We start from the raw sequence: 20873 nt of genomic DNA on the forward strand, positions 1-20873 counted from the left end.
TAAGCCAAGTTTTCATGAATTAATTGTTTTTCGACTACCTAACCTACCTAACCTAACCTAACCTAACTTTTTCGGCTACCTAACCAAACCTAACCTATAAAGATAGGTTAGGTTAGGTTAGGTAGGCTTGGTTAGGTTCGGTCATATATCTACGTTAATTTTAACTCCAATAAAAAAAATTGACCTCATACATAATGAAATGGGTAGCTTTATCATTTCATAAGAAAAAAATTAGAAAAAATATATTAATTCAGGAAAACTTGGCTTATTAAGCAAATCGGGCCTTGAATTGTAGGCCAAAAAGTGAGTTCTGGCTACTAGGTACGACATATATATATATATATATATATATATATATATATATATATATATATATATATATATATATATATATATATATATATATATATATATATATATGGGTGTTTTCCTTTAATTATCCGTTTTGTTTCAACTAATGGATGTAACGGATTGAGTTGCACAAACTCACATTCATCGTATGTGTAAAGGTCAAATTTTTTTTTACCGAAATGAACTTAAATGTTGCATCCTAAATGGGCAAATAAGTGTTTTTAACTCATTTCACCGATAAATAAAATGTATTTTTATCATTTAGAGTTTAGACCGAGGATTATATACAATTCATTTTATGTGATCATGTTGAGGGCTGACTAGTGAACAAGGCGTTTGTGGACTTGATGATTGGTTAGGCCAGAACGACGATGAACAACATCTTGGTTGCAGACGACGAGTCACAATAACGTGGCTGAAGATTGTTGACCAGACCACACACACTAGGAGGGTGAAGGGACGACGACGACGTTTCGACTTGAGAATGGTCCAGGACGGCCCGAAACGTCGTCGTCCCTTCACCTTCTAGTGTGTGGTCTGGTCAACCTCTTGGTTGTCCTCTATTGTTAAGCACACTCTTCAGACACATAACACGTCGTTATAAATATATGTTTAATGTTCTACAACACATGGGGAATGCTTATTTGGCCAGACTTTGTCTAACGGCTATAATTTAGCCGGATAAATTACATTTTTAACTGGAGTCGTAATCCTCCTGAGATGAGTGACCAATACTTACCTGGAGGTCACATGTTCCTCACATGTTTTGAAAAAAAAAATGAGCTTCTCAAGACGTTATCACATTAATCAATTACGTAAAAGATCAGCCAGTTATTACACTTACTTCCACGAATAAAGCTTAATTACAGAAATGAAGTTACTGTAATACAGATGAAAATATATAACCCAGCCAAACACTTATCAAGTCGTGACGACGTCTCGGTCCGTCTTAGACACATATCAAGCTGTGACGACGTTTCGGTCCATCCTAGACGCTTATCAGGGCTCGATAAGACTCCTTGACGGCCCGAAACCTCGTCACTTTAATTTCACATGTGTGGGATTTAGTTATTAGAATTAAGTTGTTGAGGAAATTTAAAGTTTTGAGCAAAAAATGAAGCCAATTTATAGTTTACATTTAAATATAGTTTCTCATATAGATCTTGAATATTTGAGTGTTTAATTGTATAGTCACATTAATACTTTTCACATTAACACGTGCTATAATTATGGCAGTAAGATTTACTGTTATGGCAGTTCTAAGATTGGTATTTAATATCAAATGATGGTTAATGAGGGTATTCGTAACCCATATGAATGTGGAGGTCAGCTTGGCCTGTAGAATATGTGTCATGTGTCCAAATATGCCATTCTCCAGCGGCCAGCGTGGTGGTTTATGGGGGGGGGGGAAGGGGGCTGTATCCTCGACACATTCCGCTACACTCCATAGTGACACATATTGTCACGCTGTACCAGCCCAGGCTCTGCTTTAGTAGGCTGGGGTCGTTCTTGCCCCCTTGGTGGGGTGGTTCTGCTCCTGCCCCGACCACGACGGTCTCCGGGTCTGGAGTCACTGTGACTTCTTTTACCACCTTGGAGGTCAACTCCGGAGCTCAGAGTTCCTGCGACAGCGCTGGAACCAATCGTATTGGCGTTTGCCTTTCAATTGGAGACTTTCGGTGCCGTGGAGAGGGGGGGGGACCTGCTGCTTGGGTAACAGCTTCTCCTCCATATCAACCTACCCTGGTTTTGCGCCCTAGAGAGGCCACTCCAGACCAACTACCAGAGCGCAACTCCATAGTCTCCTGAGACTGGTGGATGCCCACTACTACGAGCCTCTACACTGCCTACACTCTCTAGTAACATCCTCTTGTCTTCCATGAGGTGTCCCCCTTGTCTGTCCCTACACTCCCTGATGGCACATCACATCGGAATATAGTGAAGAGACTTATTACAAGAAGATCAACGATAGCTTAAATCATATCTGTTGACAGCCACGATTCTTGCTGTTTTATTGGCCTGTGTACATGTGTTTGTACGGGCCAAACACTACTAACACGGATGACGCAACCGCTCATCCATGTACCATAAGTATATTTTCATTCATGGTATTCTGCTGATTGTAAATGTTGAAAAAACAAATAAATAATGATTACATAACTTTTATTTCGAAGGCTTGACATACAACTTACTCCTCAACTCTAATTGCTTCTAAGACGTCGAGAAACTTTTAAGGAACTCTGTAATTTCACCCCCTTCATCATGGCAGATTTCCCCTCAACTTTTTATATGGTAGGTTCCATCATCCTCCATCATGGTAGGTTTCATCACACTTCAGCATGGCAGGTTCCCTTTCAATACATCATAGTATGTTCGTCACACTTCAGCATGGGAAGTTTCCATCACCCACCTTCCTCACCAGTTCCTCTCTCCCGTCTTTACCCAGGACTTTTCGCCTTCCCTATTCCATCCCTAGTCACGTCCGTCTGCCTCTTTCCGAACTTTCCTTTTCCATTGTTCTCCTTCTCCTAGGTCCCATCCTCTCCTTTGCTTGATCCTCATCTCCCACCCATCTTCTTCCAATCTCTCATCTCTCCCTCTCGTTATAGCCCCTTCCTCTCCTCCTTCTTTCCTTCCCTTTCCATCCCTCCCCCTAATTCTGTCTCCTACCTGTCCCCCATCCTTTTTCTCCTCTCTTCCCCTTCTTCCTCTCCCCCTCCCTCTTCCCCCTTCCCTTCTCCCCATGACTATCACCCCTCCACCCCTCACCCCGCTCACATAAAACACCCAGGGGCTCCGCGCCACACAATTTAGGGAATGCGCTACTCACAGCCGCCTCATTAATTATATTAATTAAGGAAGAATGCAACCATAGCGTCAGCGGATCATTCAAACTCTTGCTGATGAGAGTATAAATAAAATTTGTGTTTTGTATGTTGATTCCCGGTGGACTCTGCACATGTTTACGAACATCTAACCAGATATTTGGGTCAAAATCTGGTTTGAAACTATTCTCAAACACAATGGGAGGGAAGGGGGGGGGGGAATTTAAGGAAGGTACTGGCTTCCTGTCCCCGTCAAGGCCACTAGAGGGTATATATTATTTATATGCGTATATCACAGATTACTGAAGTGAGAAAAAATGATTCCTTGTTGCTATAAACAAGTGAATAAAGCAGCCAAAAAATATTATAATTCGGCGAGCTGAGACTGGGGGTAAAACTCCCACTCCCAGAGAACTGTGGAGTAAAAATAATCGTTAATTAAGGACTCAACGACAGCGTCGTAACACAGTTGTGATAGACAGGTGGAAATAGGCACCAATTGTAACATTTACCGCAGTGCGTCGTGCCGTCATACTCTGTACTGCCAGAGCTGGTGGGAAGTGTCAGCTGTTGTGGCAAAATAAAAGGCTCTTCTGTCATGAGATGCAAACCCAATGTTTTGTTCTAATACCACAGTGGTATATACGCTCTCAGCTCTCGAGGGCCGGGTTCAAGCCCCTTTCACCAGACACTGGTGGTACGCGAACAAGGGGACACAGGTGGAGACTCAGTATCCAAATGAGCCACAGGGACGTTAGAAAGAACTTTTTCAGGGTCAGAGTAGTTAGTAAATGGAATGGCAGTGAAGTGGTGGAGGCGGACTCCATACACAGTTTCAAATGTAGATATAATAGAGCCCAGTAGGCTCAGGAATCTGTACACCTGTTGATTGACGGTTGAGAGGCGGGACCAGAGAGCCAGAGCTCAACCCCTGCAAGAACAACTAGGTGAGAACATAGTTTACCGACCAGTAAATAGGAACAAGGGAACCTATAGAGTTAGACATCTGTTGTGGGTTGCATGACGGTCAGTAGTTGACCTAATGGGACTTCGATTAGCCTAAGTATACAGGCTACGGGGATCACTCACACAATTAAAAGGGGGGAGAGGGGGGGCCCAACACAGAAAATAAGAGGGCGATATAAGGGGGAAAAAAAAAACTTAAGAAAAAAAATTCACCAGAATACACGTACACAATTCACAAAATACAAAATATAAAACACGAATTCACAGATTACACACATGTATTCTGGTGAATATACCCTACAAAAAGTTCTCTTATAAGTTGTGAGACCTACTGAGGCCATACAGTGGCCTCGAACCCGCCTGGGAAGTCTAGGGATGCGGGTTCGACCCCATTATTTCTCCTGAACATTTTCTCTCTCTCTCTCTCTCTCTCTCTCTCTCTCTCTCTCTCTCTCTCTCTCTCTCTCTCTCTCTCTCTCTCTCTCTTCACACATTGTTGTCCCTAGCCAGACCTCTACCTAATCCCCTTATCATTAACATGTCTCATCTTCTATTAGGATCTAATGCTTTTCCTATTTCCAAATGTATTCAAATTCTCTCTCTTAAAATCACACAGGCCAAACTGTCAATGTGTGTTCTCCTTCAACTTGGTATGTGGTTGTTGTCACTTGAGAGGGGCGAGGCTCCCGTCACTTGAGGGGGCGAGGCTCCCGTCACTTGAGGGGGCGAGGCTCCCGTCACTTGAGGGGGCGAGGCTCCCGTCACTTGAAGGGGCGAGGCTCCCGTCACTTGAGGGGGCGAGGCTCCCGTCACTTGAGGGGACTAAAGCTGTAGAACCTAAAAGACTGTGACTTGTTGTTAAAGGAACCGAGTGTCCGAGGACATTAGAACAAGGAGGAACAAGGTACATAATTCAGTGGACATGGTTTTGGAAAATAGAATAAGGTGGTTGGGAGCACAAAGTATAAAGATATATATATGTCGTACCTAGTAGCCAGAACGCACTTCTCAGCCTACTATGCAAGGCACGATTTGCCTAATAAGCCAAGTTTTGATGAACTAATGCTTTTTCGACTACCTAACCTAACCTAACATTTTCGGCTACCTAACCTAACCTAACCTATAAAGATAGGTTAGGTTAGGTAGGGTTGGTTAGGTTCGGTCATATATCTATGTTAATTTTAACTCCAATAAAAAAAAAATTGACCTCGTACATAATGAAATGGGTAGCTTTATCATTTCATAAGAAAAAAATTAGAGAAAATATATTAATTCAGGAAAACTTGGCTTATTAGGCAAATCGGGCCTTGCATAGTAGGCTGAGAAGTGCGTTCTGGCTACTAGGTACGACATATATATATATATATATATATATATATATATATATATATATATATATATATATATATATATATATATATATATATATATATATATATGTCGTACCTAGTAGCCAGAACGCGCTTCTCAGCCAACTATGCAAGGCCTTATTTGCCTAATAAGCCAAGTTTTCATGAATTAATATATTTTCTCTAATTTTTTTCTTATGAAATGATAAAGCTACCCATTTCATTATGTATGAGGTCAATGTTTTTTCATTGGAGTTAAAATTAACGTAGATATATGACCGAACCTAACCAACCCTACCTAACCTAACCTAACCTATCTTTATAGGTTAGGTTAGGTTAGGTGGCCGAAAAAGTTAGGTTAGGTTAGGTTAGGTAGGTTAGGTAGTCGAAAAACAATTAATTCATGAAAACTTGGCTTACTAGGCAAATCGGGCCTTGCATAGTAGGCTGAGAAGTGCGTTCTGGCTACTAGGTACGACATATATATATATATATATATATATATATATATATATATATATATATATATATATATATATATATATATATATATGACAATGTCAGACCACGGAGGAAAATGAAACAGGAATTTCCTTAAGTACTTTCGTATATTAAATACATCTTCAGAAGGAATCCACACTGGCCTATTGGGTCTGAAGATGTATTTAATATACGAAAGTACTTAAGGAAATTCCTGTTTCATTTTCCTCCGTGGTCTGACATTGTCATATATATATATATGTCGTACCTAGTAGCCAGAACTCACTTCTCAGCCTACTATGCAAGGCCCGATTTGCCTAATAAGCCTAGTTTTCATGAATTAATTTTTTTTCAACTACCTAACCTACCTAACCTAACCTAACCTAACGTTTTCGGCTACCTAACCTAACCTAACCTATAAAGATTGGTTAGGTTAGGTTAGGTAGGGTTGGTTAGGTTCGGTCATATATCTACGTTAACTTTAACTCCAATAAAAAAAAATTGACCTCATACATAATGAAATGGGTAGCTTTATCATTTCATAAGAAAAAAATTTGAAAAAATATATTAATTCAGGAAAACTTGGCTTATTAGGCAAATCGGGCCTTGAATAGTAGGCCAAAAAGTGAGTTCTGGCTACTAGGTACGACATATATATATATATATATATATATATATATATATATATATATATATATATATATATATATATATATATATATATATATATATATATAGCCTAAAAGATGGAAATTTAGGTGTATATGCTCCTGAAAGCTGAATTTAAGATATCAGACCCAATAGGCCAGTGTGGATGCTGAGATTTCGGATCTTTGCTGCTCGTGATAGAGGCTCCCATAAGCCCCTGGCGAAGACAGTAGATCTTGATAGCTCAGTTCGGAATTGGTCCACGAGTTGTTTTTCACGACGCCATAATCTATAGACTTGTTAAACTGAAAAAAAATCAAAGTTGCGAGCTCAGAACTTGAGAACTCGAGTCGCGATAAGTGGGTAAAGAAGCCGAATCCTATAAAATGGGATCTAGATGTGGATTACGAACCTGTGAGTCTCAAAAGTTTAAGGTCGGCTCACTTAGGAAGTAAAACATGAGGTTCGAAAGCTATAGAAGTATAAACAAATCCACAAGGGCCGTGACGAGGATTCGAACCTACGTCCGAGAGCATCCCAGACGCTGCCTTAAACGACTGAGCTAATTCCCTTGTGGATTTGTTCATTTGATGCATCACGCTATTGTGATTTCTGTGTGTACAGAAGTATAGCCTTAATAAGTGTGGTTTACAGAGTTATGGTAAGGTTGGGCCGTAGAGATGTAGATGCTGATGCTGTTATGAGAGTGAGGCGAGATGCTGATGCTGTTATGAGAGGGAGCGAGCATCACAACAACCCCTGGTGAGCAAAACAGGTAGAGAGCGACTCATAAAGAGAAGACAAGGGGGGGGGGGGAACATAGCTGAGCCGAGGTGCCTGCGTCAAATTGGGAAGCCCTCCTCCCCCCACAGTCACCCTTTCCCAGGGTGGGGGGCGCGCGACCCCTCTCCGCCCGGCACGCTCAGTGCCTCCGCGGCTTCTGTGTCAGCAGCACCACCACCAGAAGCGCCAGCATCACCACTATTGGGAGACCCACGCGCGAGCATCACATCTCGGCTGAGGCTGGTGGACTAGACCAAAGCAGCAGCTTTCAGAAGTGATAACTAAGCTGCTCACAGAAGCGGTGACGCCCTCCACTCCCTCCCTCCTTCCCTCCCTTCATCAGCACATGTGGGGCTCCTCCTCCCTCGTCGCTAGATATTGGCACATCATCCTGACTGGCCAATTAGGCTCCTTCAAGAGTGGTGATTTATCTTGCAGCGGCTGAAGCTCCAGGCTGAAGTGTTAAGTCGTCGCTTGCCTCCTCCTCCTCCTCCTCCGGTGACGCCAGCAGTTGTGATCTGCTAATCATTCCTGCCTTATTACTGCCAACCGCCAGTGTTCACTGGCCAACACAAACAGCTTGAGGCCTCCAGGGATTGCACCTCAGTCTGTGACGCTCTCACTGTTGTGGTCTCGCCTCTGTGTGTAGTCTCCTTAATAGTACTAACTTAAAAAGTGCCTCAAATCAAAGTTTCCATCCGTACAGCAACGTTTTCAAAGGCACTGCTGGAAGCTTAAATTTGGTGGTACTGCTGGAATTTGTAATGAAACGTTATTAAAAGAAAACTGAAAATAATGGTTTCGGTTGAAAGTAAATCGAGAGGTACTGAAGGAAGCTGAGAGGTATTCAAGAAAGCTAGTTTTGAGTGGTACTAACTATTGTGTTATTCAGTGGAATTGCGTGATATTAAGACCAGCCGAGTCATCATCACTGCCGAAAACTTAGAGGTGCTAGCAAATTGGGTAGTTCCGAAGAAATTGTTGACAGTACAGGAAGCTGGAGTTTGAAAAACCTGCCTAAAACTGAAGCCATTGATTCCGCCAATAGCTGGATTATGTTGTGCAAACAGTTGGATTAAAGAGTTCCGCCAATACCTGGATTGAGTACTTCAGTTAACAGCTGGATTAAGTTATTAATAATGAACAACTGAATTAAATAGTTGTTAAAAACTTCATAAAGTGTTTCTTTCTAAAGCCAGAGTAAAAGGTTCTGTGGAATGCCGGATTAAGTCGTTCTGTTGACATTTAGATAATACCATTTTGGTACTAGAAAGAAGACTCTGAAGGTATCGCTGTAGTGTGTGGGAGAGCCGCAGCTTCCCCAGGGGAACCACCTTCAGCGCCAGGGTGATACCGCAGTGATTGCCTCTAAATATTACAGGTGTAATTAGATCCGAATGGCCATGAACAGGTACTGGACCCCAACATAAAATTCTAGATTCCATAAATAGCCAATGAGAGTGCGGCACATCGTTCGTTTTTCGGACGAAGGGGGAAATATATCCTAATTCCGGATTTTGTGCCAAAGGAAGGCTTGACCTGAGTAAGAAGTCAGTGTGCCAATAGCACCATATTAGTGTCGGAGTAGTATTTCCGTGTGTCCAGCTCCAGCTCTTTAAAGATGGCGTGTAACTCCTCATATTAAAGCGACTGTGTCGGCGCTCATCTGCTTGTACTCCGGTTCAAGTGGTGACTGTTGTAGTGAGGGGAGTGGGACTCGTGAGGACTGATCACCAGGTGGGTGTGAGGTCAGGTGGAGGAGGGGGGAGGGGGGGGGGGCGTGTCCCCTGTGCAGCGGCGGCTGGTGATTGGCTGAGGGCGGGGCCTGGTAAGGCCGACCAGTGGTGGTGGCAGTGTAGCGGGAGGCTGAGAGTCGCTCGCCCGCGGTACCGCAGTAAGATCAATGGCTACACACTCTCACGCTCACTAGGCCCATCACACCACAGGCCTCTACGACTATCACAACAACATCCAACGAGGTTGAGAGTGCCAGGCTGTGGTGATTTGTGTGGCTCTCCCCCCCCCCCTCCTCCTCTCCCCTTCCCCCCACCCCTACACAACTCCCCCCTCACATTGAGCTTCTCCGTTCCCCTTTATACCCTTGTTTCGACGACCTCTGAAGCCTTACTAGTGAATCTTTGGGCCTTATAAATGTTCGTGACCTCTGAGTGTTTGAACCTCGAGTGTGATCTGACACATGACCTGTTAGAGACAAGTGTCAGGATTGTGGTGCCAGAGGTGTAGTGTGCGTGGGTGCCATCATCTGTGCCGCTCGGTAGTCGGGTCCCCTCTGACACTCCTCCGCTGTGTCACTGTGAATCTTCCCTTCAGTCGTCAAAAATATATATCTCCTCCACAGAGAAAATTACCTGTGGTGCTTTCGAACAGAAAGAAGTGAAATTAATATATATATTTATATACAGTATATATATACATATATGTATATATAAAAATACATATATGTATATATATATATATACGTGTCTGTATATGTAGTGGTGCTTGATCTTCAGTAGCGATGTGTGAGAAGCGTAGATTATGCAAAGCAGTCATGGCTTTCTGCTAATCCTTCTACCTTTGAATTAGCATATTTAAAATCCAAACCTTATTTTAAAAAGAGCTTTTTTTTACAATTGGAATTTTTATTAGTCCTGCACAAATGGCTTTCTCTGATCGACAACGAGAACGCCAGTTCGCACGTTGTCTCAGATGACGTGCTTTTTCTGGGACAAAAAAACTTTCTTCAATTAGTGTGGAAGCCAAGACAGAGCTTGGCGTAGGGCCGTCGCCCCCAGCACCAGGTGTGGAGAGGCAGAGCCAACTGCTCACCTGCAAAATTCGGTGAATGAAAATTAATCTGGTTAGTGCGGCTTCAATAACACCGTCAAGATGTTGGATATCTTCCGTGGCCTCAAGAACTTCATCAAGGTCTCCCACGTCCACATTGACTCGTCGGTGTTCCGTCTCCACTACTCCATAACGGTGATGATCCTCTTGGCCTTCAGCCTCATCGTCACCACACGTCAGTACGTTGGGAACCCTATCGATTGTATCCACGCCAAGGAGATTCCGGAGGACGTGATCAACACGTACTGTTGGATCCACTCCACCTACACCATCCCCTCGGCCTTCAACAAGAGACTGGGTATTGACGTGGCCCATCCAGGGATAGAGAAGTCCCAGGATGAGGAAGAGAAGCGCTACGTCAAGTACTATCAGTGGGTCTGCTTCTGCCTCTTCTTTCAGGTAAGTGAACAAAATTGCAATGCCCAGTTTGGCAACAAGTTGCCAAACTGCCACAATCTCTTTAATATTTTGGTACATTTGCTTCCCAAAGTCCTATAGTAATGCTGAAGTTAAGGATATATATATATATATATATATATATATATATATATATATATATATATATATATATATATATATATATATATGTATAATATATATGTATGTATAATATATATGTATGTATAATATATATGTATGTATAATATATATGTATGTATAATATATATGTATGTATAATATATATGTATGTATAATATATATGTATGTATAATATATATGTATGTATAATATATATGTATGTATAATATATATGTATGTATAATATATATGTATGTATAATATATATGTATGTATAATATATATGTATGTATTATATATATGTATGTATAATATATATGTATGTATAATATATATGTATGTATTATATATATGTATGTATAATATATATGTATGTATAATATATATATATGTATATATATATGTATATATATATATATATATATATATATATATATATATATATATATATATATATATATATTATAAAACAAGCGTTTTCAGCTGCCGCCGCACTTGTTAAGTTGCAACTGATGCTGGTTCGTTAAGTTGCTGCAGGTGTTACTTGGTTAAGTTGCTGCAGGTGTTACTTGGTTAAGTTGCTGCAGGTGTTACTTGGTTAAGTTGCTGCAGGTGTTACTTGGTTAAGTTGCTGCAGGTGTTACTTGGTTAAGTTGCTGCAGGTGTTACTTAGTTAAGTTGCTGCAGGTATTGGGTTGGTGTTTGTTGGCACCGGACCAAAAGAAACAGGCGGGCGATACTTAAGAGTTGCTTCCATCATTAGTTGGGGGATTTACACCCTCACTCATCCCAATATTTTTCTTGTCTTTCACATAAAGTTTTCTGTGACTGGTGGCAGCGGTGGTATTTACATTAGGAGAGGAAGGAGAATTTACAGGCGATGAGTCACAATAACGTGGCTAAAGTAAGTTGACCAGACCACACACTAGAAGGTGAAGGGACGACGACGACGACGTTTCGGTCCTTCCTGGACCATTCTCAATTGACTTGAGAATGGTTTGGTCAAGGAGAATTTACATCAGATGTAACAAAATTAACTTAAGATTATTAAACTCTTGATGGCCAAATCTCCCGTGAATAACTAATTTTTCTCATAAAGGAAAAATTAAAAAAAATTAAAACTGTAAATTTTAAAGCAGATTCTATCTTTTATTTTTTGATTGTGATGTTACAAGTGATTCCAGGTGTGAGGAAGCCACATATATAAATTCTTCTTCTATTACTCAATAATATCGTCTCATAGCGAGCAGTCAAGCACGAACAGTCAAAAAGACAGACCTAAAAGTCTGTTTCGGTCAATCCTGGACCTTTACCAAGTCGATAATGGTCCAGAATGCACCGAAACGTCGTCGTCTCTTCATCTTCTGATGAAGAGACTTCAAATCTCCAGACTTCAAATCTCCAAAGAGTTTTCAAATCTCCAAACCACGTTATTTTGACTCATTGTCTGCCTATTAGAGGGGCGTTTGAACAACTTTTATCGCAGCTAAAACATTTTGATTCAATTTCTAAAGAAAACCTTCAATGTTCGCTGTAGTTATTCTTAAGTTAGACTTAGAAAATGAATACAGGCGGAAGTTTCGTGCTAAAAATAGCGTCAAGGTACGTCAAGACTTTTGGAAACTTGAAGAAATTTTGGAAAGAATTTCGTTATTACTGTTGTTGCTGTTGCTACCTGGGTATTATTACCGTTGTCTGGGTATTATTACCGTTGTCTGGGTATTATTACCGTTGTTGTCTGGGTATTATTACCGTTGTTGTCTGGGTATTATTACCGTTGTTGTCTGGTTATTATTACCGTTGTTGTCTGGTTATTATTACCGTTGTTGTCTGGGTATTATTACCGTTGTTGTCTGGGTATTATTACCGTTGTTGTCTGGGTATTATTACCGTTGTTGTCTGGGTATTAATACCGTTTTTGTCTGGGTATTAATTCCGTTTTTGTCTGGGTATTAATACCGTTTTTGTCTGGGTATTAATACCGTTTTTGTCTGGGTATTAATACCGTTTTTGTCTGGGTATTAATACCGTTTTTGTCTGGGTATTAATACCGTTTTTGTCTGGGTATTAATGCCGTTTTTGTCTGGGTATTAATGCCGTTTTTGTCTGGGTATTAATGCCGTTTTTGTCTGGGTATTAATGCCGTTTTTGTCTGGGTATTAAGGCCGTTTTTGTCTGGGTATTAATGCCGTTGATGTCTGGGTATTAATACCGTTGATGTCTGGGTATTAATACCGTTTTTGTCTGGGTATTAATACCGTTTTTGTCTGGGTATAAATACCGTTTTTGTCTGGGTATAAATACCGTTTTTGTCTGGGTATAAATACCGTTTTTGTCTGGGTATAAATACCGTTTTTGTCTGGGTATAAATACCGTTTTTGTCTGGGTATAAATACCGTTTTTGTCTGGGTATAAATACCGTTTTTGTCTGGGTATAAATACCGTTTTTGTCTGGGTATAAATACCGTTTTTGTCTGGGTATAAATACCGTTTTTGTCTGGGTATAAATACCGTTTTTGTCTGGGTATAAATACCGTTTTTGTCTGGGTATAAATACCGTTTTTGTCTGGGTATAAATACCGTTTTTGTCTGGGTATAAATACCGTTTTTGTCTGGGTATAAATACCGTTTTTGTCTGGGTATTAATACCCACTGTTATGCTTCCCGGTGTTGCTCATGCCTCGCTTCATGCAGGCCGCCGTTCGATCCCCAACGATGCACGGGATTGACCACCATTCTTTTTTTTTCGTTCATATATTCCAATCTTCTATCCTGTCCTCATAGCCTAGCTGCTATCCTGTCTTGATAACCCAGCTGCTATCCTGTCCTGATATCCCAGCTGCTATCCAACCCTGATATCCTAGCTGCTATCCTCTCCTGATATCCCAACTTCTATCCTGTCCTCGTATCCCAGCTGCTCTCCATTCCTAATATCCCAGCTGCTATCCTGTCTTGATATCCCAGCTTCTATCCTATCCTGATATCCCAGCTTCTATTATATCCTGATATCCCAGCTTCTATCCTATCCTGATATCCAAGCTTCTATCCTATCCTGATATCCCAGCTGCTATCCTATTCTGATATCCCAGCTGCTATCCTATTCTGATATCCCAGCTGCTATCCTATTCTGATATCCCAGCTGCTATCCTATTCTGATATCCCAGATGCTATCCTGTTCTCATTCTTTCCACTTACTGTGCAGTCAAATAATATTAGCATTTTCTTCTGATAATTATACCTTCGGAAAATAACCTTCCACGTATACCATTTGTAGATGACTGAGACAATCCGGTCCTGTGCAAATATTTCCCAAGTCCACAGAGTTCCTCAAGATGTTAGACATGAGCAATTAAATAAATGTGAGACATTGGGAAACAAGGATTCTTGGGCAGAGACTGTGCCAGTGGGGCAAAGCATGCCAACGCAACAACGTAGCAAGGAAAGCATGCTACGTTGGCAAGGCTGATTCTACGTTGGATTGACGTTAGTCTTGAATGTTGTGCCCAGTAGGTAGCAAATAGTAACGAGTCCAAGAGGGAGGCAGCAACGACAAATTGTGAATGAACCTAAGAGGCAATTAAGATAGTCAAGGGTGGCGTTGGCTATTGTTGTGGCGTTGGTTTGACGTTGTTGTATCGTTATGAACGTTAATGCAGTGTTGAATCATCGCTGATATCGTCAGTGTTGCGTTTAATTGACGTTGCTCTTGAAAATTATGATCCTTTCCTATTTCTTTGTGGATTTTCCGCATATATATATATATATATATATATATATATATATATATATATATATATATATATATATATATATATATATATATATATATATTTATATATATATATATATGTCGTACCTTGTAGCCAGAACGCACTTCTCAGCCTACTATGCAAGGCCCGATTTGCCTAATAAGCCAAGTTTTCCTGAATTAATATATTTTCTCTAATTTTTTTCTTATGAAATGATAAAGCTACCCATTTCATTATGTATGAGGTAAATTTTTTTTTATTGGAGTTAAAATTAACGTAGATATATGACCGAACCTAACCAACCCTACCTAACCTAACCTAACCTAACCTATCTTTATAGGTTAGGTTAGGTTAGGTAGCCGAAAATGTTAGGTTAGGTTAGGTAGGTTAGGTAGTCGAAAAACAATTAGCTCATAATAACTTGGCTTATTAGGCAAATCGGGCCTTGCATAGTAGGCTGAGAAGCGCGTTCTGGCTACTAGGTACGACATATATATATATATATATATATATATATATATATATATATATATATATATATATATATATATATATATATATATATATATATATATATGGGATATCCGGCGGCGCCCGGGTCGACCTGTAATCATTCCATTCAAACACAAATCCAAGCCAATTATTAGAAATAGGAATAATAAATGAAAACCTTCAGGCATCACATTATCTGTGTCTGTTTCTCTGTGTATGTCTGTGTTTATATCTTTTTGTCTCTCTGTGTATATGTCTGTTTATCCCTTTCTCTGTCTCTGTGTATGTCTGTTTTTATATCTGTGTCTCTGTGTATGAGTTTATCTCTTTCTGTGTGTCTGTGTATGTCTGTTTTTATCTCTTTCTGTGTGTCTGTGTATGTGTGTGTGTATGGCTGTGTTAAAGGTACTGTGAGGAGTACACCAGCTCATCACAGTACCATGAGCAGGTAGCCATAACGGTACACGGTGCAGCTTAAGCATTAGTGATAGTGAACTGATTTCCTCGCAGTTCACCAAAACCAATTATAACTAATGCTTAATGCTCGCGGAACTATTCCCAAGTGGCTGACAAGAACAAATGGCAATTTTAACATGCTGTTGAATCTAATTGGATATTTTCCGTGTCCCTATTTCCACTGTTTTATTGTTTTAGTTCACAAATTCTATCTGATAGTCCATGTTACATAGATTTAATAGCATTATATTAACCTGCATATGATTAGTTTTACTGAAAACAATAATGTTTACTACTAGGGGAACAGGTGAATCAGGTGAAAGAAACTCGCCCCATTTGTTTCTATCTCGGCCAGGATTAGAACCTGGGCCCCCTTAGGACAGCGACAACGAGCTGTGTCTGCTCGGCCGCAAGGACCTGTGTATTCAGCTATTTGTACCTCTAGCTCTTGGACCCGGCTTTTTTTTAACCTTTATCACATGCAATGATTCCTGGCCTAATTTGCCTATCATACCTGATTTTAAAGTTATAAATGGAGTTTGCCTCTACAACTTGTTCCTTTTGTTGACCAGACCACACACTAGAAAGTGAAGGGACGACGACGTTTCGGTCCGTCCTGGACCATTCTCAAGTCCTGGTCCGGTCCGTCCAAGACGGACCGGACCAGGACGTTTCCGGACGACGACGACGACGGACCAGGACGTTTCTGGACCGGACGACGACGTTTCGGTCCGTCCAGGACGGACCGAAACGTTGTCGTCCCTTCACTTTCTAGTGTGTGGTCTGGTCAATATACTTCAGCCACGTTATTGTGACTCATCGCCTGCAACTTGTTCCTTTTGGTCATTCCATCTATTCACTACCCTTATGCTAAAAGAAAACTTTCTAACATATCTATGACACATCTGAGTCTCAAGCTTCCCTCCGTGCCCCCTTGTTATGTTGTTATTCATTGTAAACTTGTCCTCTGTTTCCACCCTGTCAATCCCTATTGGTATAGTGGTAGACCTGCCCGAAACGCTGCGCGTACTAGTGGCTTTACAAGATTGTAAATACTGTACTATGCTATGTATTCTCAGAAACCCAATGTACCTTCTAGTATATAAATAAATAAATAAAATAAATAAATAAATATTGTCCCCCCCTCTCCCTCCTCCTTTTTTAATGTCGTCAGGTTTAGTTCCTTCAGTCTGTCTTCGTACCTCATCCCTCGCAGCTCTGGGACGAGTCTCGTTGCAAACTTCTGCACCTTTTCGAGCTTCCTTGTGTATTTTTTTTTTAGATGGGGGTTCCAAGATTGGGCGGTATACTTTAAGTCTGGCCTCACATTGGAAGTGTACAATGGTCTAAAGGCATTCTTCTTCAAGTTCCTGAAGGTTGTTTTGACTTTTGCCAGCATAGAGTACGTGGCTGACTTTATTCACACACACACACACACACACTTCCTCATACCTGCAGGCACAAATAGGTGAGTGCAGGTTTTGCACTCACATGTGTGTGTGTACTCACCTAATTGTACTCACCTAACTGTGCTTGCGGGGGTTGAGCTTTGGCTCTTTGGTCCCGCCTCTCAACTGTTAATCAACTGGTGTACAGATTCCTGAGCCTACTGGGCTCTATCATATCTACATTTGAAACAGTGTATGGAGTCAGCCTCCACCACATCACTTCCCAGTGCATTCCATTTATTAACTACCCTGACACTGAAAATATTCTTTCTAACGCCTCTGTGGCTCATCTGGATACTAAGTTTCCACCTGTGTCCCCTTGTTCGTGTCCCTCCCGTGCTGAAGAGTTTGTCTTTGTCCACCCTGCCAATTCCCCTGAGAATTTTGTAGGTGGTTATCATGTCTCCCCTTACTCTTCTGTTTTCCAGGGATGTGAGGTTCAGTTCCTTTAGCCTTTCCTCGTAGCTCATTCCTCTCAGTTCCGGGACGAGCCTGGTGGCATACCGCTGGATCTTCTCTAACTTCGTCTTGTGTTTAACTAGGTATGGACTCCAGGCTGGAGCTGCATACTCCAGGATTGGTCTTACAGAAGTGGTATACAGGGTCCTGAACGATTCCTTACACAAGTTTCTAAAGGCAGTTCTTATGTTGGCCAGTCTAGCATATGCCGCTGATGATATTCTTTTGATGTGGGCCTCTGGGGACAAGTTCGGTGTAATATCAACCCCCAGATCTTTCTCTCTATTTGACTCTTGCAGGATTTCACCTCCCAAATGATACCTTGTGTTCAGCCTCCTTCTCTCTTCGCCTAATTTCATTACCTTACACTTTCTTGAGTTAAACTTTAGCAGCCATTTTCTAGACCATTCCTCCAGTTTGTCCAGGTCATCCTGTTCTCTATTTTCATCCGTCTTGATTCTTCTCATAATTTTTGCATCATCAGCAAACATTGAGAGGAACGAGTCTATACCCTCCGGAAGATCGTTTACATATATTAGAAACAGGATAGGTCCAAGTACTGAGCCGTGTGTGTGTGTGTGTACTCACCTATTTGTACTCGCCTATTTGTGGTTGCAGGATCGAGCATTGACTCTTAGATCCCACCTTTCTAACCATCGGTTGTTTACAGCAATGACTCCTGTTCCATTTACCTATCATATCTAGTTTTAAAATTATGAAGAGATTGCTTCCACAACCTGCTCCTTAAGTGCATTTCATTTTTCCACTACTCTCACGCTAAAGGAATACTTCATAACATCTCTATGACTCATCTGAGTTTCCAGATTCCACCCATGTCCCCTCGTTCTGTTACTATTACGTGTGAACATTTCATCTATTTCCACTTTGTCAGTTCCATTGAATATTTTATACGCTCCTATTATAACCCCCATCTCCCTTCTTTTTTCTAGTGTCGTAAGTTTTAGTTCCTTCAGGCGCTCTTCATATCCCATCCCTCGTAACTCTGGGATATCAATCCCCAGTTCTTTCTCTCTTTATATGACTCTTGCAGGATTTCACCTCCCAAATGGTAAAATGTGTTCAGCCTCCTGCTCCCTTCGCCTAATTTAATTACTTTACACTTTCCTGAGTTGAAGGTGTGTGTGTGTGTGTGTGTGTGTGTGTGTGTGTGTGTGTGTGTGTGTGTGTGTACTCACCTAGTTGTGTTTGCGAAGGTTGAGCTCTGGCTCTTTGGTCCCGTCTCTCAACCGTCAATCAACAGGTGTACAGATTCCTGAGCCTATTGGGCTCTATCATATCTACACTTGAAACTGTGTATGGAGTCAGCCTCCACTACATCACTTCCTAATGCATTCGATTTGTCAACCACTCTGACACTAAAAAAGTTCTTTCTAATATCTCTGTGGCTCATTTGGGCACTCAGTTTCCACCTGTGTCCCCTTGTGCGTGTGCCCCTTGTGTTAAATAGCCTGTCTTTATCTACTCTATCAAATCCCTTGAGAATCTTGAATGTGGTGATCATGTTCCCCCTAACTTTTCTGTCTTCCAGCGAAGTGAGGTTTAATTCCCGTAGTCTCCCCTCGTAGCTCATACCTCTCAGCTCGGGTACTAGTCTGGTGGCAAACCTTTGAACTTTTTCCAGTTTAGGCTTATCCTTGACTAGATATGGACTCCATGCTGGGGCTGCATACTCCAGGACTGGCCTGACATATGTGGTATACAAAGTTCTGAATGATTCTTTACAAAAGTTTCTGAATGCCGTTCGTATGTTGGCCAGCATGGCATATGCCGCTGATGTTATCCTCTTGTTATGGGCTGCAGGAGACAGGTCTGGCGTGATATCAACCCCAAGTCTTTCTCTGACTCCTGAAGAATTTCCTCTCCCAGATGATTCCTTGTATCTGGCCTTCTGCTCCCTACGCCTATCTTCATTACATTACATTTGGTTGGGTTAAACTCTAACAACTATTTGTTCGACCATTCCTTCAGCTTGTCTAGGTCTTCTTGAAGCCTCAAACAGTCCTCTTCTGTCTTAATCCTTCTCATAATTTTGGCATCTTCCGCAAACATTGAGAGAAATGAATCTATACCCTCCTGGAGATCATTTACATATATCAGAAACAAGATAGAACCGAGTACAGAGCCCTGTGGGACTCCACTGGTGACTTCACGCCAATCTGAGGTCTCACCCCTCACCGTAACTCTCTGCTTCCTATTGCTTAGGTACTCCCTTATCCACTGGAGCACCTTACCAGCTACACCTGCCTGTCTCTCCAGCTTATGTACCAGCCTCTTATGCAGTACTGTGTCAAAGGCTTTCCGACAATCCAAGAAAATGCAGTCCGCCCAGCTCTCTTTTTCTTGCTTATTCTTTGTCACCTGGTCGTAGAATTATTAAGCCAGTCAGGCAAGATTTACCCTCCCTGAACCCATGTTGGCGATTTGTCACGAAGTCCCTTCTCTCCAGATGTGATACCAGGTTTTTTCTCACGATCTTCTCCATCACCTTGCATGGTATACAAGTCAAGGACACTGGCCTGTAGTTCAGTGCCTCTTGCCTGTCGCCCTTTTTGTATATTGGGACCACATTCGCCGTCTTATATATTTATGGTAGATCTCCCGTCTCCAGTGACCTACTATACACTATGGAGAGTGGCAAGCAAAGTGCCTCTGCACACACATTCAGTACCCATGGCGAGATCCCGTCTGGACCAACAGCCTTTCTAACATCCAGATCCAGCACGTGTCTCTTGACCTCCTCTCTCATAATTTCGAACCCTTCCAAGGCCGCCTGGTTTACTTCCCTTTCTCCTAGCACAGTGACCTCACCTTGTTCTGTTGTGAAGACCTCCTGGAACCTCTTGTTCTTCACACAACTCTTTGTCATTCTCTTTATAACTGTCTTCGCCTGTTCTAAGTTTCACTACCTGTTCTTTCACTGTTGTTTTCCTTCTGATGTGACTGTGGAGTAGCTTTGGTTCGGTCTTGGCTTTGTTTGCTATATCATTTTCATAACTTTTCTCTGCTTTTCTTCTCACTCTGACATACTCATTCCTGGTTCTCTGGTATCTCTCTCTGCTTTTTGGTGATCTGTTATTCCGGAAGTTCCTCCACGCCCTTTTGTTCAGTTTCTTTGCTTCCATACATGTCCTATTATACCATGGATTCTTCTTTTGCTTCTCGGATTTTTCCTGTCGGGCCGGGATGTATCTGCTTACTGCCTTCTGACACTTTTGGGTGACATAGTCCATCATATCTTGTACAGACTTAGCTCTGAAGTCTGTGTCCCAAGGTATTTCCCTTAGGAAGCTTCTCATCTGATCATAATTTCCCTATCGGTATGCCAGCCTTTTGTTTCCTAGTTCTTTTTGGGGGGAGATAATTCCTAGCTCTACCAGGTACTCAAAGTTCAATACACTGTGATCACTCATTCCCAAGGGTGCTTCCATCTTGACTTCCCTTATATCCCACTCATTTAGGGTAAATATCAAATCAAGCATT

General features: G+C 41.5%; 1 protein-coding gene across 1 annotated transcript in view; it reads left to right on the top strand.

Annotated features, from left to right (window-relative positions):
• Nucleotides 1-7566: 7566 nt before the first annotated feature.
• shakB (shaking B) overlaps nucleotides 7567-20873 on the top strand; it is a 570869-nt gene continuing 557562 nt past the window's right edge. The window contains exon 1 of the mRNA XM_045737872.2: nucleotides 7567-10648. Within this exon, the coding sequence (XP_045593828.1) occupies nucleotides 10292-10648 (357 nt within the window). The 5' untranslated portion in view covers nucleotides 7567-10291. The remainder of the gene's footprint in view (nucleotides 10649-20873) is intronic.

The sequence above is a fragment of the Procambarus clarkii genome, chromosome 20, assembly GCF_040958095.1.
Source record: "Procambarus clarkii isolate CNS0578487 chromosome 20, FALCON_Pclarkii_2.0, whole genome shotgun sequence".
NCBI lineage: Eukaryota > Metazoa > Arthropoda > Malacostraca > Decapoda > Cambaridae > Procambarus > Procambarus clarkii.